Here is a 27783-nt window from a genome sequence, read left to right on the forward strand (position 1 = left end):
ATGGACCAAACAGATATATACAGAATACTCAAGAATGGCAGGAAACATATTTTTCTCAAGTGCACATGGAACTAAGGACAGACCATGTGAGAGGGCATAAAACGAGTCTTAATATAAAAGGAATGAAATCATACAAAGCATGTTTTCCAAGGAAAAGGAAATGAATAACAAAGAACTAAAAAAAAACAGAAATGTGTTTAAATTTAATAAAACTTTTAGATAATGGGTGTAATAACAAATCACAAGAGAAACTAGAAAATATCATGAAGAAAATGAAAATAAACAGAATTTTAAAATTTATTGGATGGAATAAAATGAATGCTAAAAGAGGCCATATTTAGTGTATGTAAATGTAAACAGTAAAACAATGATGCAAAATTAAGATCCTAACGTTACACATGAAGGAATCAGCAAAAGAAATACAAAGTAAACCTAAGCTAGGAAAACCAAAGAATACAGATTAGAGCATAGACTAATACATTCATTCATGGTACAACAAATATATACATAAAGACAAGTGATCAACCACATTCGCTCACCTATCTCTTAACGACATGGATGTATTCTGAAAAGAAAATCATTAGAAGATTTTGTTGTGCAAATGTCACAGTGTTCTTAACAAAATTACAGCCTGAAAACATCATGTGGCAATATACTTTTATGGCCCAACCACTGTATATATGGCCTGTCATTGAGGGAAAGATGATTGCACAGTATATGGCTATATAGCAAAACATTAAGAAATGAAGAAGGGAAGTGTTAAGTGCATTAATGTTCCTTTTATTATTCTATCAAATTCTGTGTATGTTTACAAGTTTTCATTATAAAACTGGGAGGGAAACAAAACCACTTTAAAGGGTGGAATGAAAAATAAATCATGTGTTATGAAAAAAGAAATATATACTTACTATTTGTGGGGGACTGGTGGATTTAAAAACAAGATATGACCATATGTTGTTTACAAGATACTCACAGTCTAAGACTGCAAAGGAAAAAGCCTGGGAAGGATATACCATGTAAATGGAGACAGAAAGCAAACATTCAATTCAAACACAGAATTCAAGCCAAAATTAATCATGAGAGACAAAATAACTTCATCCTGGTTAAGGGAATCATCCAACAAGAAGATAAAGTGACTGCAAATATGTATGCCCCATATATCACCACACCTACACACATAAACAAATCCTTCTAAATATAAAGAATTGAATAGCCCACAATAGTATAATATGGGTGATTTCAACACATCTCTCTCACCATTAGATAAGTCACGCAGACATAAACTAAGATTCTTTAGAACTGTTGACCAAATGGACCCCATAGACTTTATAGAATATTTCATCCACTGACAACAAAATTCACTTTTTGCTCAGAAGCACATTCAACTTTTTTTAAAATAGACATGTTTTAGGATCCAAAGAAAATTATTCCAAGTGCAAAATTAAAAAAATGATAATTGCTTGCATCTTATCAGATAACAACAAAATAAAATTAGAAATCAACAACAAAATTAAAAACAAAACGTTTTAATACCTGGAGATTAAATAATATACTTTAACGACTGAAGAATCCATTAGAAGAGAAATCAAAGAAGAAAAAATTCTTAGAAACAAATGAGAATAGAGATACAACATATCAAAATCTCTAAGAAGGAAAACAGTTCAAGGAGGAATGTTTAGAACACTGAGTGCCAAAATTTAAAAAAGAATGATCCCAAATAAATAATCAAATTATACACATCAAGACCCTAGAAAAGGGACTGGGGATATAGCTCATTTGGTAGAGTGCTTGCCTAGCATGTACAAGGCCCTGGGTTCAATCCCTAGTAGCACCAAAAAAAAAAAAAAAAAAAAAAAAAAAAGGACCCTAGAAAAGTAAGAACAAACTAAAACAAAACCAGTAGAAGTGTAGAAGATAGGAAATAACTGAGAAGAGCTGAAATTAATGAAACTCAGAATTTAAAAAAGGATAAATGCAACAAAGAATTGTTTCTTCGATAAGATAAAAAAACAAAACTGATAACCCCTTAGACAAACAAACCAAAACAAAAAAATCCAAATCAAAAAAATTAAAAATGGATAAGGAGACATAACCACATTTTTTTTAATCCAGAGAGCCATTGGACGCTATTTTGAAAACTTTATACTCTGATAAATTGAAAAATCCAGAAGACATTGACAAATTTCGAGACATGTGTAACCTATCCAAATTGAACCAAGAGAACAGAGAAATACACTGGGCATGGTGGCATACACCTGTAATCTCAGCAGCTCAGGAGGCTGAGGCAGGAGAATCTCAAGTTCAAAGCCAGCATCAGCAAAAGTTAGGTGCTAAGCAACTCACTCAGACCTTGCCTCTAAATAAAATGCAAAATAGGGCTGAAGAAGTGACTCAGTGGTCAAGTGTCCCTGAATTCAATCCCTGGTACCTCAAAAAAAGAGGGGGGGGTGGGGTAAGAGAAATCCTGAACAGATGAATATGTAATGAAACTGAAACATGATTAAAAGCCTTTCAACAAAGAAAAGCCCAGGACTAGATGTATTCTACAAGAGTTCTATCAGACTATTAGAGAAGAACTAATGCAAACTTTCTCAAATTATCCCATGAAACAAAAAATAAAGCAACATAATATCATCCTGATACCAACATCAGACAAATACACATCAAGAAAATAAACTACAGATGAATATCCCTGGTGAGCACTGATGGAAAAAATCTTTAATAAAATATTAGCAATCTGTGTTACCATATTAATGTTAAAACACTTGAACAAGATACTACACCATGATCAAATGAATTTCATGCCAAGGATTCAAGATTGGTTCAACATATGCAAATCAGTAAGTATAATCACAGCATAAATAAAAATCGGACAAGAATCATATAATCACCTCAAATGATGCAGGAAAAGCATTCAAAAAATCCAACACCTATTCTTGTTACAAAGGTGGAAGAAACGACATAAAAAGAAGTTACATCAACATTATAAAGGCTATAGCAAACCCAAAGCTAACATACTGAACACAGAAAAATCAGAAAGCATTTCCTCTAAAATCATAAGCAAGACAAATATAAAAATGTCCACTCTTATCTACCCTGCAAACACTTAAGAAGATAAGCAGGCCAAGTACAGTGGCATATGCCTTTAATTCCAGTGACTCCACAAGCTGAAGCAGGAAGACTGCATGACTGAAGCAAACCTAGACAATTCAGTATGACCCTATCTGAAAAAAAAAACGAAAATAGCTGGGTATATCACTCAGTGGTAGAGATCTTACCTTTCATGTATAAGACCCTAGTATCAATCCTTAGTAATACAAAATAAATAAATACATATATAAATAAGATAAATGAGATGAGAATACATCCCTACTGACTTTCTGTGAGGATAATATTACTCAATTATGAAAACCACACAATGACATTCCAAGAAAAGAAATCTAGAGGGGCTGGGCTTGTGGCACAGTGATAGAGTGCTTGCATATCATTGGTTTGATTCTAAGAAACACATATAAACAAATACAATAAAGGCCCATTGACAACTAAAAAATATTTTTAAAAAAAGAAATCTAGTATCTCCACTTAACATGAGATAAAAACTATATTCAAATATTAGTAAAAAGAATATAAAATAAAGAAACAATATACCATAAACAAGCAAAATTTATTCTTGAGATGCAAGACTATGCTGATCAATAAGAGATAATTTTAAGAACATTATGAAATTCAGCATCTATTTCTAATTTCAAGAGAGGAATAAATGCTCGATAGTTCGGAAATGAATTAACAAAATGGATTTTCTTTATGAACACCAAACTGAATATGAAGAAAATCTGAAAGAATTTATGAAAAAAAAACGATAAAAATCTGGCCAGAAGCTATTATAACTATTAAGGAAATTTAGCAAGGACTTGTGACACAAAGTCATTATACCAAAAATTACTTGAAATTCCATTTACTATAATATCAAAAAATAGGAATTACATAGGGGTAAATTTAACAAACTAGTATTAAATCTATAGAATGCAAATTACAAAACATTGCTAAGGGACCTAAATCAATGAATACAAGAGTGACAAGAATCAACACATTGTTGTCAATTCTGAGCCAAAAGCAATAGCACACACATGTAATTTCGATCAGCTCAGCAGGCTGAGATAGGAAAATCATGCGTTCAAAGCCTCACTCAGCAATGGTGAGGCGCTAAGCAACTCAATGACACCTTGTCTCTCAATAAAATACAAAACTGTGGCCGAGTAGCCATAAATTCAATTCCCCAATACAAAAAAAAAAAAAAAAAGTCAATTCTAGCCACCCGACCTAAAATTCCAACACAATTCCAGGAAAAATTCCATGACAAAAATTGGCACCATAACATTGCAACTTATATGAAAATAAAAAGAATTGAGAATAGCCAAAATGATTCTGAAAAAGTGGAAAGAATTTACAGGAGCTATTGTATCTAATTTCAAGACTTACTATAAAGTTACACTTAACAAGACAGTTGTGGTATTGGCATAAGAACCTAAAGAATGAATGACCCATACATACATGATCAAGTGATTTTTGACACGAATGCCAACTAATTCAATGAAGAAACAAGTGTTTTTAAAAAATGATACTGGAACAACCAGCTTACCTACATGAATCTTGACCCATATAATGCATATTATTTAATAAAGAGGAAGATGAAGCCATGCATGGTGGCTGACATCTGTAATCCCAGCTACTGGGGAGGCTAAAAGCAGGAGGAACACATATGAGGCCCTTTTAGGCAACTTAATAAGACCCCATGTCAAAACAAAATTAAAAGGCCTGGGGATACACCTCAGTGTTTGCTTAGTATGCATAATATCCTGGTTTTGATCCCCAGTGACACAAAAAAATGTATGATCTTTCATTTCAAAATTCAAAGCCAAAACTATAAAGTTTCTACATTACACCACAGGAGAAAATATATTTGCAAATGAGGGGAATACAAAGACTTCTTAAATAGGAAACAAAAAGTAGAAAGCAATAAAAGAAAAGTTGATAAGTGATACTTTATCAAAATTCAAAATGGCTTTTATCAGAGTAACCATGGAAAAAAGAAAAAATGGGGAAAATATTTATGATACATAAACAGAAAAGGTCATTTGTATGCAAAATATGTAAGAAATATTACAGAAAAAAATAAATCAAAACATTCACCAAAAAACAATGAAAAAGGAAAAGAGACATCTGAATAGACAAGATATTGAAAAATCACTAGTAATGAGAGAAATGCAAATTAATACAAAAAAAAGAAATAACATTAAACAACCATCAGGATGGTTAAAATTTTAGAAATGGATAATAACAAATGCTGGTGAGAATGTAAAGACACTGGAACACTCACTTGTACATTTATGGTGGAAATTCAAATGCTGTATGTTATAAAGTTAAATATGCACATATCATATGACCTAGCCACACAACTCCTAGGTACTGTTCCAAGAGAAATGAAAACATTTTCCCATGCAAATATCTGTGTACAAACCTTTATAATAGCTTGGTTCTTGAGTTAAACACAATTCAAATGTATCACAACAGATGAATAGATAAAAATATTGTGGCATATTCATACAATGGAATAGTATTGGATAATAAAAACAAAATGTTTTGGTATACAAAAAAAAAAACCACAAATGAATCTCAGAATTCTTACCTAGAAAAAGAAGCCATATGGGAGAGAAGATTCTGCATGATTTTATGCATATGGAAATTTTAAGGGGTGTTAGCTACATAAAATTATAACTGCCCAAACTCATTGATACAAACACAGTATTGGAAATATACATAGATTCTGTCTACACCAAACCATAGAAATTTTCTACATTGGTTAAAACACTGGAACTGGTTTAAAGTGCTGTATTAAATGCACTAAACTAACAGGAAAGAACAAAAAATTTATCACAAGTACATAGCAAGATGCTAGCAGAAATATTTTAAAATATCAAGAAAACTTTGAAAGGTAGAACATGTATAGACAAATGTCAAATGACATAAGAGGGAAAGCTGAAACAAAAGTGACCAAAGAGGAGGAAATCAATGAGCACCAGACATTATAAAATGCAAAAGGTTCATCCATTAATAGGAATAGTTAGGAAGAAATCTGGAGCGAAAGCAAAAAGACTAATAGAAAGGATAAATAAGAAATAAACATACCAAATTTCCAAAATTGTCCAATGAAGTCTAGAGAAAGACACCCTTCAAAATGTTAAGAAGTGGGCTGGGATTGTGGCTCAGCAACAGAGCCCTTGCCTAGCACAGATGAGGCCCTGGGCTCCATCCTCAGCACCACATAAAAAATAAATAAATAATAAAAGTTGGCTTCTAATAAATAAATATATATAAAGGTATTCTATCCATCTACAAGTAAAAAAAATTTAGTAAGATTCACAATGAAACACAGGATCAGAGAATAAAGAGATTCAAAATAAGACATAGGTGAGGGAATTCCCAGGATAATTATGAAAGCAGATAAAGCAGACCAAATTAAGAGTAGGAAAACAAAGCTACACTGGTGACACTTCCAAGGAGGAAAAAAAACTAACACAGATCAATCACCTAATGTGTCTGAACTTATTGAAAAATTCTGGGGTTCTGCTGAAAAGATTGAAAATTAATAATAAATATAAACCCAGAAAAAGCAAACAAAAGAAGTTCATGAAAAGAAATGTAATCCACATATCTACATATGTACACATGTGTATATGTGGATTGTTTGCTACACAGAAGTATGTACAATGTGAATCTGCTATGTTCAACCAAGCATTGTAACATAACCTTTCAGGGGAAAATGGCAGGAAGAAAGTGATCTTTGAGGGTAGCAGAAGAGAGCTAAAACCTTAACTTTCATATAAAGAGAAATGTCTACAGGTACAAATTTAATAAACAGCATTATAAGCACATTTAAGAGAAACAGCTAAAAACAAAAAGAAACAGCTAACACAAAAACTGATGGTCACTGCCTCTTAGGTAGACACTCATGGTACATACCCTTATATAACAATTTGAGTATATATAACAAAGGGTGTGTATTCAATTTAATAAGCATACAAATTTAATTAGAAAATAAACATGATAAATCAATTAAGAGTACATGGACTCTGTCTCAAAGTAAAATTTTAAAGGGCTGGGTTCTACTCAGTGGGAGACTGTCCCAAAGATAAATCTGCAATATCACACACATACACACAAACACACACAAAATTAACAAAAAAGCTACCAGATTCAAAGTACCTTTTAGTGAGATGCAAGAAGTAGCACATACTACCATCTGTATTAATGCCAAAAACACAACTGAATCTAATCAGGCCTCTACATTTAACTACAAGTTTAAAGGAAATATGGGAGCCAAAAAACCTAACTAAATCCTGGTTTTGCAACATGCAAAACTAATAGGAAGTTCTATACAATCTCATTCCTCACATTAGATGTAAGAATGCAAAGGGGAAAAAAAGAGAAAATAAGAGGAAAATTAGAGATTCAAATAGATAAAGAGACATTGCATCCAAAGGCAACAGAATATCTAGCTGGACCTTGTTAGGATACTGATTTATCCCAACAATTTTTAAAATCACTACAATGTTTGTTAGTAAGTGAAGAAATTAAACAAAATAAGGAATAATGGTACTATAGTGATACTTAAAGGTCCTAATTGTTTAACATCATATTCTCAAGTATTTGCAGGCGAACTGATATGATTTCTGGTATTTGTTCCAAAAAAATCAAAAGTTAAGTAAATAGATGAAATAAGACTCGCCCAGTCAAATGATATTAATAGACACTTCTCAAAAGAAGCACAAATGACCAATAAATACATGAAAAAGTTCAAAATATTTAGCCATCAGGAAAATATAAATCAAAACAATATAAAGATTACATTTCATCCTAGTCAGAATGGCTGTTATTAACAAAAAGGAATATAATTAGTACAACCACTGAGGAAAACAGCACAGAGGTTACTCAAAAAACTAAAAGTAGAACATATGATCTAGCTATACCACTCCTGAGTATTTATCTGAAAAAAAAAATGAACCCAAGGGCTGGGATTGTAGGTCAGTGGTTGAGCGCTTGCCTCGCATGTGTGAGGTACTGGGTTCAAGCCTTAGCACCACATAAAAAAATGAATAAATAAAATAAAGATATTAAAAAAAACAATGAACAAAGCACAATAAAAAAGATACCTACATACCCATATTCATTGTAGCAGGATTCATGGAAGTCAAGACATGCAATCAGCCAAGGTACCCATTAACAGAGAAGTGGATAAAGAAAATATATACAATGGAATATTACTCAGCCATAAAGAAAAACAAAATCATGCTATTTGCAGGAAAATGGAGGGAACAGTAGGAAATCAAGTTAAGGGAAATAAGCCAGACACAAAACAACAAATACTGTACTTTTTTTTCCACATTTTGAAAGTAAATAAGCAAACTAACTTAGAAGTAAAAGAGGGACTAGTAGGGACCAAAGACTCAAAGGAAAGAAAGAGAGGCAAAAGAGTGATAGGTACACATGACTAAAGCACAATATACACACTTATGAAAATATCACAGTGAAACCCATAAAGTTGTACAGTAAATATGCATTAATAATCATAACAAAAACTGCATACAGAATGTTAACATAATGAGATGACAAATGTCTGAGGTGACAAAGATACTGATCCAATCATTGTGCACTATGTACATGTATTGAAATATCACACTATAAACCACATATACAATTAACTTTGTACTACACAAAAACAAAAATGACTAATTTTTTAAAATCAGCCCTGTGTTAATAAAGGGTGAAGCCAGAATAATAGATAGATGTATAATTATGGTACTATTCTCTTTACCTGTATATATGAAAATATTTAAAATATAAAGGTCATTAAAAAACTCAAATCCTTTACAGGTGTAAAAAGTAAATTTTAAACATTTTCCTACCCAAATACATCACCATTATTTCAGTGATCATTCAAGAATCTCAGCTCTTTTCATGAACCTAATTATACAAATATAACCTAGGGAGAACTTTTAGGTTGCATAAAGCATTGCCAAGTTAGAAAATCGAATTTAAAAAATCTGTGGTTGATTACAATACTCTACTCATGAAATAATAAAATATACCCACAACATATATCTATGAAAGTAATCTATCAAATAAAAATAAGGGTTTTTTTTTTTTTACCTCTCTCAATTTCTCTCGCTCACGCTCCCTCTCAGCAATACGTTTTCGCCTCTCTTCCTCTTCTTTCAAAGCATTTTGTGTTTCTGTTCTCAGTTTATCATCTTTAAGAATCTTCCGGATTTTCTTTCTGCCTTTTCCAGGAGACTTGGAATCATCATTTTCATCTTCTTCCTCCTCTTCCTCTTCCTCCTCTTCTTCTTTGACTTCTTCTTCAGAATGGCTCTATAGAGTAAAAATGATTAAAGGTAAATAGTACAGTTGTTCAAATTTACCAACTTCTTATTATACTCAATAATATACCAATGAAAGTAGCAATAAAACATGTTGAAAACTTTTAGAATTATACTTAATTAAGAAGTATCAATATAAAACAACTAAAGAGGATCAAAGCCCTAGGAATTAGACCAGAAACTTTGCAAATGCTAGAGGAAACAGGCCCAACACTCCAACATACTGGCACACATAACAACTTTCATAACAAGACTCCAAAAGCACAAGAAATAAAACCAAGAATCCATATATTGGACAGCAACAAAATTAAAAAGCTTTTGAACAGCAAGAAAACAATAGCATAAAAAGAGAGCCAAGAGAATGGGAAAAGATCTTTGCTTCCTGCTCCTCCAAAGGAGGATTAATATCCAGAATATATAAAGAACTCAAAAACGCAAATAGCCCAATCAATAAGTGGGCAAAAGAACTAACAACCACTTCTCAAGAGGCAAAATGCAACTGGCCAACAAATACATGAAAAAATGTTCAACAATCCTAGCATCAAGGAAGTGAAAATAAAAACTACATTCAGATCTCACCTGACTCAACTCAGAATAAAAATTATCAAGAACTAATTTGAAAACAACTACACCAATACCAGACCTTAAATTATACTATAGAACCATAGTAACAAAAAGAGCATGTCACTAGCACCAAAACAGACATGAAGATCAATGGAAGAGAAGACACAGAAACAAACCCACATAAATACAGTTATCTCATCCTACACAAAGGCACCACAAACATGCACTGGGGAAAAGATAGCCTCTTCAAAAAATAATGCCAGGAAACTGGAAATCTACATGTAATAGAATGAAATTGAACTCCTATCTCTCACCTTGCACAAAACTCAATTCTAAGTGGATCAAGGACCAAGGCATTAGAACACAGACCCTGAGCTTACTAGAAGAAAAAGTAGGCCCAACTTTCCAACATGTCAGCTTAGGAACTGACTTCCTCAATAAGACTCCTAAAGCGCAATTAAGTAAGATCAAGAATCAATAAATGGGAAGGTATCAAACTGAAAAGCTTCTTCAAAGCAAAGGAAACAATCAGGAATAAGAATAGAGATCCTACAGAATGGGAGAAAATCTTTACCACTTGTACCTCAGATAAGGCATTAATTTCCAGGATATACAAAGAAATGAAATAACACCAGGAAAATAAATAACTCAATCAATAAATGGATAAGGGAACTGAACAAACACTTCAAAGTAGAAGAAATACGAGTGGTCAAAAAAGTATGAAAAAAAATGTTCAAAATCTCTAGCAAATAGAGAAATGCAAATTAAAACTACATTGAGATTCCATCTCACTGCCATTCTGATGGCAATTATCAAGAACACAAGTATCAAGGGCCTGGGTTGTAGCTCAGTATTAGAGCACTTGCCAAGTACATGTGAGGCACTGGGTTCAATCCTCAGCACTACATAAAAATAAGTACTAAATTTTTTTTTAAAAGAACATAAATATGGCTTGGGTTGTGGCTCGGCAGTAGAGCTCTCACCTAGTATGTGTGGGGCCCTGGGTTCAATCCTCAGCTCCACATAAAAATGAATGAATGGAATAAAGGTATTGTATCCAACTACAACTACAAAATAAATATTTTTTAAAAAAGAATTAGAGTGGTTTGATACATCCATTTGAAATTAAGGTACTGGTTAAAAATGATAATACATTAACACTTATAAATATGTATATATTCAATACTTCTACAAGTGTAAAATGTAAATAAGCAAGTACAATGCCATCAATGATTGAACACAGAGATGTAACTGCATGTTTATTATAGTGTACTTTAACAGTTTTAATTCAAGCACACATTAAATATCATTGCTACCTTGTTTTCACTGGATGAATCTTCTTGAATCTTAATGCGTCGTCTTTTCTTTTTCTGTTTATAACTCCGTTGATTTTCTTCCAATTCTGCCTTTTTTGCAGACCTGAAAAAAATTTTAAATGCAAAATAAAATACTTCATGATGAGATTCCAAGAATTATGTACTACTTTGGAAATGCTAAGCCTAAAAACAAGACAAGCAAAAAAAAAAAAAAAATCAAAACATCTCAGATTTAAAGTGGGTATTACAGGAGATGCCAAAATTCTAATTTCAATCCAATTATTGACACTTTAACGTATCCACCAGACATCTGGTATACAAGCAGTAATATAAAATAATATTAAGACATTTTTATGGTGAAAAGTACAAATGGCCTATTTAACACAGCATACATATATACATGTGTGTTTACATATATGTATGTATGTATATAATTTTCCAACCTTCACCATCATTAATAAAGAAGTAAATCTCAGTTTCTAGGGCTGGGAATGTAGCTTGGTAGTAAAGCGCTCCTAGCATAAATCCCCAGTATGTATTATGTATGTACGTATGTATGCATAAATAAACAATTGATGCAGATTACAGAAGTTAGATTCTACTTTCTTCAAAATAAATGAGATTTTTTTTTAAATGATAGCTTGACATCTGGTAAGAAATGTATCTCCAGGCTTAAAAATTGGTATACAAAGCTATATTAATCCAAACTCCCCCCAAAATCAAAAAATAATGTGCTAATCAGAATGTTGAGAAAATATAGCCCCTGAACACTATTAGTGGAAATGTAAAATGGTGCAGCTGCTCTGGAAAAGAGTACAGATATTCCTCTAAAATTAAAAGTATAATTATCATATAATTCAATCCCACTTATAGGTATATATACTAAGAAGAACTGAAAACAGTTTTTTTTTCCTTTGCACTGGTGATTGAATCTAGGGGTGCTTTACAACTGAGATATACCCCCAGTCCTTTTTGGTTTTTGACAGTGACTCACTAAGTTGCTGAGGCTGGCATTGAACCTTAAATCCTCCTGCCTCACCCTCCTTAGTCGAAAGGATTACAGGCATGTGCCACCACAGTGTACGAAAACAGGTATTTGAAGAAGTATTTGTACACCAGTCTTCATATTAGCATACAGCCAAAATGTAGAAGCAAAGCAAGTGCCCATAAATGGATAAATAAACTGTGGTATTATACATATTCAGTCATATAAATAAAAGAATTATGATACATGCTATAATATGAATATGGATGAACCTCTAAAACATGATGTCAAATCAACAGTCACAAAATAACAAATACAGTATGTGGTAAACTTATAGAGACAGAAAAATTGTAGATGACAGAGGAAGGGAGAAAAGGATAAAGGAGAATTATTATTTAATGAATACAGAGTTTCTGTTTTGTAAGATGAAAAAGTTCTGGACACAAGCTAAAAAAGAACACTAAACTACAAAACTAATATGGTTGAGATGTCAAATATTATGTATATCTTATAATAATTTAAAAAATAATGAAGTGGGCTGGGGATATAGTTCAGTCATAGAGCATTTGGGCAAATGCTCTACCCAGGTTGGATTCTAGCACTGAAAAACAAACAAAAACAACAGAAGTAATGAAGTGCTGATACAGCTACAACATGGATGAACCTTGGAAACATTATGCTAAGTGAAACAATTCACTCAAAAATAGGACACACATGATATGAACTATTCATAGGAAATATCCAGAATAAACAAATCCATAGAAATAAAAAGATTATTTTTATTTTTTAATGTTTATTAAGAGATGATGGGTCAAGGAGAATAAAAATGACTACTAATGAGTAGAGTTTCTTTCAGCAGTGATGAAAATGTTCTGAAATCAGATGGTTAGGAACAGTTATATACCTTTGAACATATTTTATGTATTTTTATTCATTCAGCATTTATTTGGCACCTACTATGTGCCAAGCATTTAGCATACAAAAGTATATTGCACATACCATGGCCTTGGCCACCAAGTGCTTAACATCTAGTGAGAACAAAAATTAAGCAAACACAGAATGGGGACAATCAAACAAGCCATAACAACTGAATAGAGGCTTAGCCAGGCTGTGGAAATAGAGCCTGGGAAATACAGAGCAGGGGACCCTGACCCAGGGAGAGGCTGGTGTGGGGAAATGTCAGAGTTCCAGGGAAGAGAGTACCATGGGGGATGAATGCTGGAAGGGAAGGCAGGAGAGATGTGTATGGGGAGGAAGTCAGAGCTCAGGGTGGGGAGAACCAAACCCTATAGGCCAGGCTGGGAGCTGGGATATCAGCCCAGAGGCCTGCAGGAGACTCCTTTCATAAAACAGTGAGCTTTTGCTATATAGGGGAGGGGATTGAGAAGTTTGCACATTTTAAAAAATATTTGTTTTAGTTATACATAGACACAATATCTTTATTTTGTTTATTTAGTTTTGTGTGGTGCGAAGGATCGAACCCAGTGCCTCACATGTGTGAGGCAAGCCCTCTGCCACTGAGCCACAACCCCAGCCCTTGCACACATTTTAAGACCACTGTAAAATGTTGAATTTCATTTTATGTAAATTATATCTCCAATATTTAAAAAAATTGTATCTGTAGAGACAGAATGCCTTTATTTATTTGTTTATTTTTAATGTGGTACTGAGGATTGAACCCATTGCCTCATACACGCTAGTCAAGTGCTCTGCCACTGAGATACAGCCCCAGCCTTCTCCAATATTTTTTAAAAACTCTTAGGGTTATCTTATCGTATTTTCTTTAAGATTAATACACTTCTGTATTGAGAACAGCCTAAAAATATTCACCTAAAAAGTCTCAAGTTTCTGAGAACATATAAACACAGATACACGTCTATAAAGACGTACATGTACACTTTCATACAAACACAAACAGTTCACTGACTAAATTCTAAAAAAAATCATGTTATTCTAGAAAAAACAAAACAAATTTAGAATGGTTAGAATTATCTAAAAACATGCTAAAAAGGAAGTTAAAATCTGACATAACTAGTAATCTAGATCATCAGTTGCACATATTGACAAAACAAATACATATTTATTACTCTAATACTAATACCAATTATTTGCATTCACTAAGCAATTACTACTTGCAATGTAGGTAATACTATAAGCCTTTCTTATGCGCTGCCTCACTTAATGACCAGAATTACAAGTATGTTATAACCCATAATTTTATACATGAGGAAACTTAAGGCATGAAGTAGTCAATAGAAAGTTAGATAGAAGAGTTTTGTGCACAGAATCTCCTATCTATTACACAATAACTTCCCTTCCTGTAACAACCAAAAATTTCAGTCAGCAGTGATTTTGCACACTGAAAAACTAAACGTTTAGAACACACAATTGAGGTACAAGTAAAATATATTTACACATTTTATTTATTTATTTTTTTGGAGGAATACTAAGGATTGAGTTCAGGGGCACTCAACCACTGAGCCATATCCCCAGCCCTAATTTTGTATTTTATTTAGAGACAGGGCCTCGCTGAGTTTCTTAGGGCTTCACTACATTGCTGAGGCTAGCTTTGAACTCGTTGACCCTCCTGCCTCAGCCTCCCAAGCTGCTGGAATTACAGGAGTGTGCCGCCATGCCTGGCAAATATGTTTACAAATTTTAAATCAATAGTTGTAAAACTAATTTCAAATAAAAATATTACACTTTGGATTTACTGGACTTTATTGGTAATAGTAGTCATTCTTCACATAATCTGAAGGCATAGTCATTCAGGTTAATTCCTTAAATTTTTGAAAACCCTATGTATACTTACCGTGTTCTAGGTCGCTGTTCATCTTCAGATTCACTAACTTCTTCACTAACTCCTGACTCCTGAAAATCAGACTCTTCTGACTCTTCACTGCTCACTTAAATTAAAAAAATTCAATTATTAAATATTTTATGACAGAAGCACAATTCAATTATTTGTCAATAACTTCATTTTTATGATATTATAAATTAACATTGGTAATATACACATGAATTAGTACTGTATCATATAGAATATACCAGGTAATGATTTAAATAGTAGTTTGAACATTCCTAATTTGAAAATGTGAATGAAATTTAAAATGTTCCAAAATCCAAAAGTTTCTAAATGTCAACATGACTCCAAAAGTGAAAATTTTCATGTAAACTCATGATGAGTCAGAGTTTAAATACAAGCACACTAAAAAATAATGCATAAAACTACCTTCAAGCCTTCAAGTTATCTGTGTAAACTAGATATGAAATATGAATGAATTTCATGTATAGACATGGGTTTGATGGCCCAGCTAGCTCATTTATATGTGCAAATATACCAAAATCTAAAAATATCCAATATGCAAAAGACTTCTGATGCCAAGTATTTTGGATAAGGGATACTAAACTTATGTTTATGAATTTGAATGTATTGAAATTATTATTATAAAATTATAGCTCAAGATCAAAATGTAAGTATTAACTTGTATATGGATTGACTAAATGAAACTTAGCAGTCAATAAAATACAGAATTACTAAAGGTAAATTAACAAAAAAGAAATCTTGCCATTTAAAACAAGCAAAGTAGACTGGTCAAAACTCTCTCACCAATGATAACAACTAAAACTATGCATTGCTAAACACGGTGTGCTAAGAAGGATGGGTGAGGATACAAAAATAAACCACCTATGGACTCTGAAAGGGAAACCATAGCAGGCAGATTGACAACTACAATCAAAATCTGAATAATGACCCCTCTGTAACTAAGGGAAAGGGACTGACAGCTATGAGTGTCATGTGTTATTTTCATTGTTTCCTGGTTCTGACCACAAAGCACACTGAATTAAAAACTATACAGAGGGTGCTGACAGGAAAACTGTCAGTTTTCCAGCAGCAGCACTGGAATAAAAGGGATCCTTCATGTTGCGTCTAGAGTTATCAAAAAAATCCCCAATTTTCTTCTCTCATTTCTGATATCACAATTGTCAAACTGACAGAGGCATATAAATTCCAGAAGACCAATCTTTCTGGCCAAAGAAACCAATACAAAGAAAATATGAATATGGAACCTTTTAATAGTGCCAGAAAGTAGAGCAGTATTCAAATGAGAAAGGGTTCATGATATCAGGCTATAGGCTCCAACTTGAAGGGCTCCCAATAGCCAAAGGTGGAACAATTTGAGCACTAAAATAAATTTTCTAGTAGTGGATTTCATAAAAAGCTGATCTCATGGAAGCAGAGTAGAATAGTAGTTACCAGAATCAGGAGAGGTTAATAGGTAAGAGAAGATGGGAAGAAACTAGTTAGTGGGTAAAAAATGACAACCAGATAGAAAGAGGAAGTGTGATGACTACTATACAGAATGGTAATTATAGTTAACAATATTGTATATATTTCAAAATAGCTAGGAGATCATTTTGAATGTTCTCACCACAAAGAAGTGATGTTTGAGATGTCAAATAAGCTAAATAAATATCCTAATTTGATCATTATACAATGTATGTATAATCAGAACATCATGGTGTACCCCATAAATATGCATGTACAATTATTATGTCAATTAAGAGTTCTTTAAATTAAAAACAACCACTAAATTCATATGCATAAGGAGTGCAAGAAGTAAATAAGTAGGAGGAAATACTTATTCCTTTCAGACAATAAATGTAGAAGTAACAAGACACAAAACCATTAATAGGCAACCACAGTAATAACTGCTTCATGCAAGATGGATGCAAAAATTAGTGTGCTTAAGAACAATGAGAATAGGGTATTTGCACAGTCTCATTTTCCCATAAAATATTCATTACAAACAAATACAAAAATAATATATTTTCCTTACAGTGGGAAAAAAATCTGTAGACACCAACTTAGCCAAATAATCAAGGTTAATATTACCAGTAAAAAAGATATTGATGTTATATACCCGATATAATGTGCTTATTAATAAATGCAAATCATCACTTATGTGGTATTCTTTCTTTTTCTTGTTGTGCTGGCACTTAAACTCAGGATATGTCAGGAAAGAGCTCTACCACTGAGCCACATTCTCAGCCCACTTATGTGGTACTCTTATCAAAATGCATAGCCAACTCATTTTAATAATAAAAACCATTGAACAAATACATATCAAGGAACAGAATAGAAAAGAATGGATTGATACTATCCAAAAGCTCAGTCATAATGAATGAAAAGACTGAGGAAATATTGTAGATAAGAGTATAGCAAGGAAACATTATACATTAAAGCAATGGGGATCCTGAATTGGATTTTGAAGCAGAAAAAGGATACTAGTAGAAAAAACTAATGATATTTCAAAAGATATATAACTTACTTCAGAGGACAGAAAATGTTTTATGACTTTATGGATTATATGATCTCTGTTAAAACAAAGTCATTTCTATTCAACTTTGCCACTGTACATGTGAAAACAGTGAATGAATGAATATAGCTGTGTTCCAGTAAAACTTTATTCATAAAAACAGGCAGAATCAGATTTGGCTCACAGATGTGGTTTGTCAAAGCCTGGCTTAGTAGTACCATATCAATATTAATTTCCTGATTTTTATAATTATACTATGATAAGTATAAGATAACAAATCAGGGAAGTGAGATGAAAAAGTATATGAGAAATCTGCACTATGTGTACAACACTCTGCAAATCTAAAATTATTTCAAAATAAAATTTTTAAATGTTCTAACTTGGGATCAGAATCAGAGTTACATTCTAGCTAAAAATATGGGACATAAACACTAAAAATAATTTTTATGGGGGAGGATGAAGAGAGAAATGAGAAGTTACTATTTAATGGGTATAATATTCTCTTTGAGAGCCTGATGCAGTGGTGCACACCTCTAATCCCAATGGCTTGGGAAGCTATAACAGGAGGATCACGAGACCAAACCCAGCAGCAATAGCTAAGGCACTAAGTAACTCAGTAAGACCCTGTCTCTAAATAAAATACAAAACAGGACTGGGGATGTGGCTCAGAGGACGAGTGCCCCTGAGTGCAATCCCCAGTGTACACACACACACACACACACACACACACACACACACACACACACACACACATATATGATGATAAAATTCTGGAGATATACAGTGGTGATGGTTGTGTAACAATATGATGGCACTGAATTCTGTGGGTAAAATAGTAACTTTTAAGTTGTATATATTTTACAATAAAAAAAAAACTGCTTAAGAACAGGGAAGTTCAGCTATTCCCCTTGTCGGACTATACCCAAAAGACCTAAGAAGAGCATACTACAAGGACACAGCCACATCAATGTTTATAGCAGCACAATTCACAAAAGCTAGAATGTAGAACCAACCTAGATGCCCTTCAATAGATGAATGGATTAAAAATGTGGTATTTATACACAATGGAATATTACTCAGCACTAAAAAATAATAAAATCATGGCATTTGCAGGCAAATGGATGGCATTAGAGCAGATTATGCTAAGTGAAGTTAGCCAATCCCTAAAAAACAAATGCCAAATGTCTTCTCAGATATAAGGGGGGTGACTCAAAATGGGATAGGGAGGAAGAGCATGAGAAGAAGACTACCACTAAATAGGGAAGAGAGGTGGGAGGGAAAAAAAGGGAGAAGGGGAGTTGCACAGAAGATGGGAGGGGAACCTCATTGCTATACAGAATACATATATGATGTTGTAATGAGTAAAAGAAAAAAAAAGTGTGTCACATTAGATTGGATAGAGAAAGGATGTGAAAGGAGGGGAGGAGTAGGGAGGATAGGAAGGGCAGCAGAATAGAATAGACAATATGATTGATGTATGTACATTCCATGTATGTATTATATATCAAAATGCATTCTACTGTCATGTATGACTAAAAATAAATAAATAAATAATTTTTTAAAAAAAGAACAGGGAAGTTGAGAGAACTTCAAAAATACATGCTAACATGAATGCCTATATGCACACATTAATAAGCCCTGAAATAAAGTATAATTTTAAGACTAGAAATAATTTCTCATGCAATATTTAATTTTGAAAATTTTCAGGGCAAATAAAAATTTCAAAGAATTGTTGAATGAACACATGAATCCCTTTTCCTAAACTATCTTATTGTTTCAAGTTTACCACATTTGCTCTACTGCTCTACTTCTACCTACACACACACATACTTTTCTTATACTAAACCACTTTTTAAAAAAATTTTCTGTAGTTGTAGATGGACAGCATGCCTATATTTCATTTGTTTATTTCTTTATGTGGTGCTAAGGATTGAACCCAGTGTCTCACACATGCTAGGTCAGTGTTCTGCCACTGAGCTACAGGCTCAGCCCTATACCAAACCATTTGAAATTAAATGCAAAGAGACATCATATGTCTTATCCCCATGCATAAGAATACTGTCCTAAATAAGTATCATTATCACATATTTATAGCTTCAAAACTGTCACTAAAATAATTGTATGATTTTATAATTTAAGAGAAAATTAAAAGTTCATAGGCTGTATTATTCCTTAACTCTGTAATGCATTCCAATTTAACTTAATTGAATAGTTAGACTAATAAGTAAATTATTTTATTTTAATTCCCCCCCATTTTCCAATTCAAGTTGCCAGACAACAATGATATAGCAGAGTTCACAAAACTAAGAAAATCATGCAATTCAATATAACTATCAATCACTATGACCATAGAAGGTAATGGGATTTTAGGAATTTTTACACTGTCCTATATAGACAAACAAAATCATCTGTGAATAAATTATCCACAGAAGCAGGCATTAGAAATGAAAAACCTGAGTTTTAATAAATCAAATATTTAATGTAATCATGGACACTAAAGCACTCTGTATCCTGAGCTAAATTTCAGATGCAAAATCCATATTGCTCCTTTTGTTGAAGACAAACAGGAATCCATATTACTGTACACCCTGTTAAATCACTGATTTCCTTTATATACTCTTAAGAACTTGCAGGCTAGGCACAGTGGCACATGCCTGTAATCCCAGAGGCTCGGGTGACTGAAGCAAGGAGATCACAAGTTGAAAGCCAGCCTCGGGAATTTAGCAAGGTGCTGTGCAACTTAGTGAGACCCATCTCAAAAGAAAAAATAAAAAGGTTAGGGATGTAGTTCACTGGTTATGCACCCCTGGGTACAATACCTATACCAAAACAAACAAAAACCCCACCTCTTTGTGCCACGTTTTAAAATACCTATTACAAAAACACACTCCTCATAAGTGCTTGAATTTTTTATAATATTGATATCTATATTTCTTACTAAACTGCCAAATCCACTATACAGCAAGATCAGTGAGAAACTTGTAAAACATGCATGTATCTAGATATATAGAGATATGCCATGTGGATGGCATATAGTCATAGATAAATTTTTTCAAGTTCTTTTTAATTGATATATGATGTTTGTACATATTTATGGGGCACAGTGTTAATAATTCAATACATATATATAACATGTGATGATCAAATCAGATCAATTAGTATTAATATCTCCTTAAATATTTACCATGTTTTATGTTGGGAACCTTCAAACTCCTCTCTTCTACTGCTTCATAAAGAATGTAATAAAATATTATGAACTATAGTCACCCTGCTGTGCTACAGAACACTATTATCATTCTTTCTATCTAACTGTATTTTGGTAACTATTATGCAATCTCCCTCTATGCCGGCTTCCCCCTACACCTCTAAACCTCTAGGGATCATATTCTAATCTATATTTTATGAAATTAACATTTTAAGTTTCTACATATGAATGAGAATATGTGGTAAATATCTTCTGTACTTGATCTATTTTATTTAACACAATATCCTCTGGTTTCACATGTATATTATAAAACTCCACACATGTAGCCAGGTTGAAAATCATCATACCAATGATCACCTTATTCATTTCTATATTTTCAATGCACAATGTGATGTTGACAATAGGAAAGGTCTCACTACAAAGGGAGTCAAGACTTTTCTGGCTTTTGTTTTTGGGGAATTTGTGCAGGTTAGACAAGTTCTCTACCACTGTGCTACATCCTCAGCTCTTTTTATTTCTTCTTTTGAGGTAGGTCTTCCTATGTTGCCAGGCTGGTCTCAAAATAGCCATCCACCTGCATCAAGTCTCCCAAATCACTTGGATTACAGGTATATGCCATAACACCCAAATGAACACAGATGTTTAATGTAGTAAAAAATTAAATCTGGGGCTGGGGATGTGGCTCAAGCGGTAGTGCGCTTGGCTGGGTTCGATCCTCAACACCATATAAAAATAAAAAAATAAAGATATTATGTCCACCTAAAACTAAAAAATAATTATTTTTTATAAAAATTAAGTCTGACTACATGCAAGTGCAGTTTGGCATATAAGACTGCAAAAATCAACCCAAGCCAACTTTATCTTCTGTATTCCCATAGGAAAGTATTTTTATTCTTGCAGTAGTATACAATCTTATATTTTCTACACAGTTTGTAAGTACCTTTAACCTATTAAGTCACATTTATTTCTCTTTATAGTCTAAATGTATATATGACCTCTAAATATTTACAATATTTTTGTGTTTTGTCAAGTTTCTGGATTATCATCCCACTCAAATTCTTTATTTCTTTCATGCAAGAGGAAAGCTGCTCCAGTGTACTGATATTCTCTTAATATCAGTGGTCAATTATTTAAACAGATTACTATAATTACTTATAAAACCAGTACGTTCCTTACATTCAGAGTTAAAATATCTTACCCTTCCTTCTATTTCTGCCTTTGACTTCTTTATTCTCTTTAGGGTTTGTCTTTTTGTCTTCTCCAGATTCTCCATCACTCACAGTCAGTTTGTGCCTCAAAAGCTTATGTCTGTATCTTGGCTTTTTAGATTCTTCAGAATCGGAATCCGATTCAGAATTGACTTGATTTTTTGCTTCTAAATGAAGAAAATATATCAATAAAACCTTCTGTGGCCAATTTTTCTTTTAAGATGCATTATGAAACTATGTTGTCTCTTCACAATTGTCATCATTTATAGAAACAATCAGATATGTACTTATACCTTGGTATCATTGGTGACACTAATCTTACACATCAGACTTGATAAATTATAACTACTAAATATTGACAAAATATCACCAATGAATATCATTTTAAAGGATAAAATACTTTGCTTTAAAAATCAATTGTTTACCAGAAATAACTGACAGATCTAGAATAACTTCCATAATTACTACAAGATACACAAAGAAGTAATGGCAATAAAGTTTTGAATATTTTAATAAACTTTAAAATGTATCCATTAAGAAATTCTTTTGGTCAGATATTCTTCAAAGACTGAACTAGTCAAGGAATCAAATTATAACAATCTGTACTTCTCTTTGGGAAGCTCACCCTCATCTCCTGGGTTTTCTTCATTTTGTTTTCCAGTTCTCTTTTTCCCTCCTTCTGGTTCATCATCTGAAGACCCATCCTCATCAGAGGAAAGATTGGCTTTAATTTCTTCTAAAAGCATCTTCTTGGCAATTCTTTAGAGTAAAAGAACAATAAAAAACTATATATTTGGGAGTGAAGTATACCAAAATAAAAACAAAAACAGAATTTTCTGTATCTAAATAGAAATAAAGGCATTGATAGATTTTATATTGCAAAAACTACCAAAACCATGCTTTAAACTAAGCTTCCAATGAAAACTTTTAAAAATGTTCTTTGCACTGACTTTTTTTCCTCAATACTACAGTATACTAAATAGTCTCAGGAAGGATATACCCTATTGACTATTTTGACCAATTTCAATTTGAAGCTATATAATCTTAGAAAGTTATATTTGTTCTGATGCCATCATCCAACAACTACAATGTCAGATAGGCCAACAACAATAAAGACATTTATCCAGACAAATGGCATTCCAAGAGAAAACTCCACAGGAGAGGTTTTAATCCACGGGAAAACATATTCTTGGAAAATTAGTGTGCAATAAACCACTATATTATGAAATAATGCCTCAAACAGAAGGATAATATTCTGGACCATAATTTCAATTTACTTTATAAATCTGTTGAACAGATGAAAGCAACACCAAATATTAATTACTGAAGTAATCAGGACTCTCTAGTAATATGCAAGCTAGGGTAGATATGAGAAGGGACATGAGTGCTATAAAATAATACACAGAATAAAAGAACACAAATTAAACATAAACAAGTTTTCACTTTCAGAAAAAATAGTGCAATAGCTCTGCTCACACCATAATTTCTCAAGATGTTCCTCAAAGACCAATTTGCTAATAGAAAAAATTGATTGCAAAAAAAACATAATACTTCTTTTATTGCTTTTTTGTAAAAAAATATTTCTAGCAAATTTCAATGTTTACACTAATGAAAGATATCTGAAAATGTAAGATAAAAGAAATCATGACAATTTTTGTGCAAGACAAGGAGTTTGATCAGTTTGGCTATCCTTTTGCTATAAAGTCATAAATCACAGTAACACCCTTATAGAAAGGGTCAAAGGAAGGTGGCAAGACTCAAATAGTCTGCCATGAGCTAAGTTCTATGGGATAAACATTCACTCTGCAATCAAAACTGACTAGCTCAAACTCTTATAGATGAGAATATGAAACTGTTGCTATTTCTGGACTTAACACCCCTCTACATTTCTTAGCATGCACTCACATTTCACTCAAGGATTCATTCAATAACAGGAAATGTTAATGCACGTTAAATCTCAATTGTGACAGGTAGAAACATTGATATTCAAAGATGCATAGCAAAGGCACCTCAGCAGATTGAAGCAAACCACGTCCATGAAGGTTTATTAATATATGCCTTTTTATGCTATCTCCTTCAAAGTAATGGATCAGAAATATTTAGACGAAACAGACAATTACCGATTGCTAAAGGATGCCACAGATGAGTTTGCTTTTCTGATGGTTTCTGCCCTTATTTGTATTTCAATAAAGTGGAATTTTAGTAACCCCAATTTAAATATTACCGGAGTTCAGCACTATAAAGTTTAACTTTAAGCTTAATTTCTAGATCAGTGGTTTGCCGACTTGGATTACATACAGCACATGTTTTAAAATGGGGACTAACACTGAATTTTAACTTTTTATTTTGCCACAAAAAAATTGAACCCAAATATATTTAAGTTCCTATTTTCAACACATTAAAGAATAAAGTTAAGTCCTTTAAATTGAATGAAAATATGTTTCTGGAAAAAACTCTCTAAAATCCTCTTCAATACTATATTGTCATGTCTCATATATTAGAAAAAAACTTTCTCAAACTTACTTGGGTAGTAAATTTTGGAACAGAAAATATATGCATGTGTATAAAGTATGTGAAGTGTTGGTTACTAGATTAAAAATAGAAAAACAGTTCATTTGTGGTTACAAGGAAATCTTGCGACATCATTTGGGTAGGACAATAAAGAGACAACAAAACTAAATTCAAACTCTAGCTACTCTAAATGTTAGTTCAACAACCAGAATTCTGGTCAGGTGTGGTGGCTCACACCTGTAATCCCAATGACTTGGGAGGATGAGGCAGGAGGACTGCAAGTTAAAGATCAGCCTCAGCAAGTTAGCGAAACCCCGTCTCAAAAATAAAAAAATAAATAAATAAATATGTAAATAAATAAATAAAAGGGCTGGGAATCTCAATCAGTAGTAAAGTGCCTCTGAGTTCAAACTCCAGTACCCTCCCCCCCACAAACCCCCCCATAAAAACCGATGTCTGCTCGTGTTTACAAATTCAAAAAAGTCCTAAAATTCTATAAAGACATGGTTGTTAATTGTAAGAAACCATATATTCTTTTTTCTATTTTCAAACTCTAGACTCTAAAAAATAAATCCACTAAATTGGAGGTCAAAATATGTAATCCTATCTAATTAATTTTCACATTCTGGAATTGTCAAGAGACTATGAAGTATGATAGAAGATAATACATTAACTGATAAATCAAAGAAAATGATACTGAAGAATTACATACTGAAGAATTACAACTCATCAACAACTTTCATTAAGGATATAATATGTAGAATGATCATAGTTACTTTAGAAGCACAAAAATTACAAATTTCAAAGAATGATCATTTTTCTCCAAATCACAAGTTAAATACAGAGTGATGGAGACTTCCCATGCTTTACCTAAGAATTTATATTTGCCCTCTAACATTCTTTACCAAGAATGTTATTTATAGCCAAGTAAATTATGAAAAAGTTAATAAAGTTGAATCATTTTGCATAAACTCTATTGATGGCTCAAGTGTAATATGTCAAAGACCTACTGCACCATAAAACTAGCCTATTATGTAATCTACTCCATTTCAGAATAGGAGCTTAATTTAAATGATCTAAGGGCTGAGGCTGACCTTCAACATGAGTAGTCAGCAAGCATGTTGAGGTGAGATGTGTCCCATCTACAAAGCCTGCTGTGAGATGCTTTAAAGGGAAACTCCACTACCTTAACTCTGGAGTCACGGGCCACAGAGACTTCAAAGACATCATCACTTGAGAACCAGCTGAGGCTGGCAAAGCATCATTTTGGAGGCCTCGGCTGGACCCGTGCTGGTATGCATGTGATGGATGTATAGTCATGATCCCTAGTTGATTCTGTTTGCTCTGAAGTTTCCTTTCTTGAGGCTTTCCAAGACGTTTCTGGGAAAATCATCCTGGCAACAAGGTACTGCCCCTGGAATCTCAATGCTCAATATTACATCTTGGGGCAGGTGTAGCATCCAAAGCAGTCACGACTCTATCAGAAGCATTAGAGGCACAGGCTGTGCCACTCTTGTGGCAGAAAACCTGGGCAGAGCCGGAGGTAATGGAGCCACTCCTCCATTTTCCTGAAAGGGAGGGAAGGGAGAAGGGGAGAAAGCAAATAATATGGGAGGGAGGGTAGAAACCCACAAACAAACAATGATCGGAACTGGTGCATGAGAGAATAAATAGTAGGACCCCAAAACCCACACAAACTAAGTCTTCTAAATTACATAATGAACATTAAGAAGATACCTTATCACACCTTCATCTACTAAAGAAAGTAAAGGTAAAATAATAAGAAATGAGCCCAACAACACAAGCAATGGTGGGGGGATTAGAAAGCCAAGAAAGCCCTTAGTAATTATGATCTTATCTAGGAAGGAAATGAGTAATGTCTTGTTTAAGCACTCAAATGAGAAAGAAAAGTAGACTGCCTCGTGCTGATATATAATTGAAAATACTGACTTTTAAAAAAGGATCAAACAAGAGAAAGATCTCTTGTGCAAGGGAGCTTTAGAGAAACAGCCATAACAAAAGCAGCACAAAATGTTAGAGCTAGAAGAAAGGATCTTAGATTTCAATTATGTCATTTCATAGATGAGGAAAAAGGCTCAGAGAGGGAAGATGACTTAGCCAAAGAAATAAAGCTAGTTAGTGGCAAAGCCAAGAGTAGAACCTCAGATCCAATTCCCATCTGCTGTTAGTTTGACTATGCCAATGCAATACTCTCTTCTTATGAACTACTTTTGTACAACTGAGAACCTAGACAAACACATAACAATCATATTTATATACTGGTACCAGGGACTGAACTCAGGGGTACATAACCACTGAGCTACATCCCCAGCCCTTTTCTATTTTTATATTGAGACAGGGTCTCACTAAGTTGTTTAGGGCCTCACTAAGTTTCTGAGGCTGACCTTGAAAATGTGATCCTCCTGCCTCAACCTCCCAAGCCCCTAGGATTACAAGCATGCACCACTGCACCCTGCTATAATCATATTCTTAAAGATTCATGTATTTCACTGACTTCAAATTTATATATTTAAAAATGAAAAAACCCAGATTGAATTTTAAAGATAAAAGAATTTTCTAAACATCATTAGTCCAGTATGTTTCATCTCTAAAATGTATTAATGGGCCATCTGAGATACATTATACAACAACTGTTTTAGCTTTCAAGAGGCTCTGAAAACAAACGTGAAGAAAATTGCTAAATAAAAATTACATTTTAGAAGGCCTAAATATTATGTACCCATATATAGACGACAAAATTTGTTAAAAAAATTATTTTTAGACTTTCTGTGAACACTTCCACAAAAGAATATATAGTTAACAGAATTTTGAATAAAATAAGGTTGAAATGAATGCTCCATAGAGATACAAAGTAATTGTCCATGTAGCAATAAAACATTTTCAAGTGGATTTGTAAAACAATTCTAAAGGAATCCAAGCAAGGAATGTTAAATATTTTCTGTAAGAACAGTATGATAAACAACACATATACTTGCAGTAGAGCATAGGGCTTTGTTTTAATAAATGTCACCTACTAAAAGGTTATAAATTTTAAAAATAAAATATGTTCCAGAAGTAATATTGAATTCTTCCAATTTTATAACAGCATATATTTTAATGTTTAGGTTCAAAATTAATATCTTGGTATACAACTTTTAAAAATAAAGCAAAGGCAAAACTGGTAGAATTCATGAGATAATGATGAAGTCACCAACTAATCAAAAGCTCAAAAATGA

At 33.0% G+C, this 27783-nt stretch overlaps 1 protein-coding gene across 9 annotated transcripts in view; it reads right to left on the minus strand.

Annotated features, from left to right (window-relative positions):
• Window positions 1-27783, minus strand: part of Atrx (ATRX chromatin remodeler) — a 226069-nt gene that overhangs the window by 117211 nt on the left and 81075 nt on the right. For all 9 annotated transcript variants that reach the window (XM_040281649.2, XM_040281657.2, XM_021734672.3 and 6 more), the window contains 5 exons: window positions 22662-22795; window positions 22027-22203; window positions 15115-15208; window positions 11318-11420; window positions 9208-9429 (listed from right to left, as the gene is read on the minus strand). In XM_040281649.2, the coding sequence (XP_040137583.1) occupies window positions 9208-9429; window positions 11318-11420; window positions 15115-15208; window positions 22027-22203; window positions 22662-22795 (730 nt within the window). The remainder of the gene's footprint in view (window positions 1-9207; window positions 9430-11317; window positions 11421-15114; window positions 15209-22026; window positions 22204-22661; window positions 22796-27783) is intronic.

Source organism: Ictidomys tridecemlineatus, chromosome X (assembly GCF_052094955.1).
Source record: "Ictidomys tridecemlineatus isolate mIctTri1 chromosome X, mIctTri1.hap1, whole genome shotgun sequence".
NCBI classification, from domain to species: domain Eukaryota; kingdom Metazoa; phylum Chordata; class Mammalia; order Rodentia; family Sciuridae; genus Ictidomys; species Ictidomys tridecemlineatus.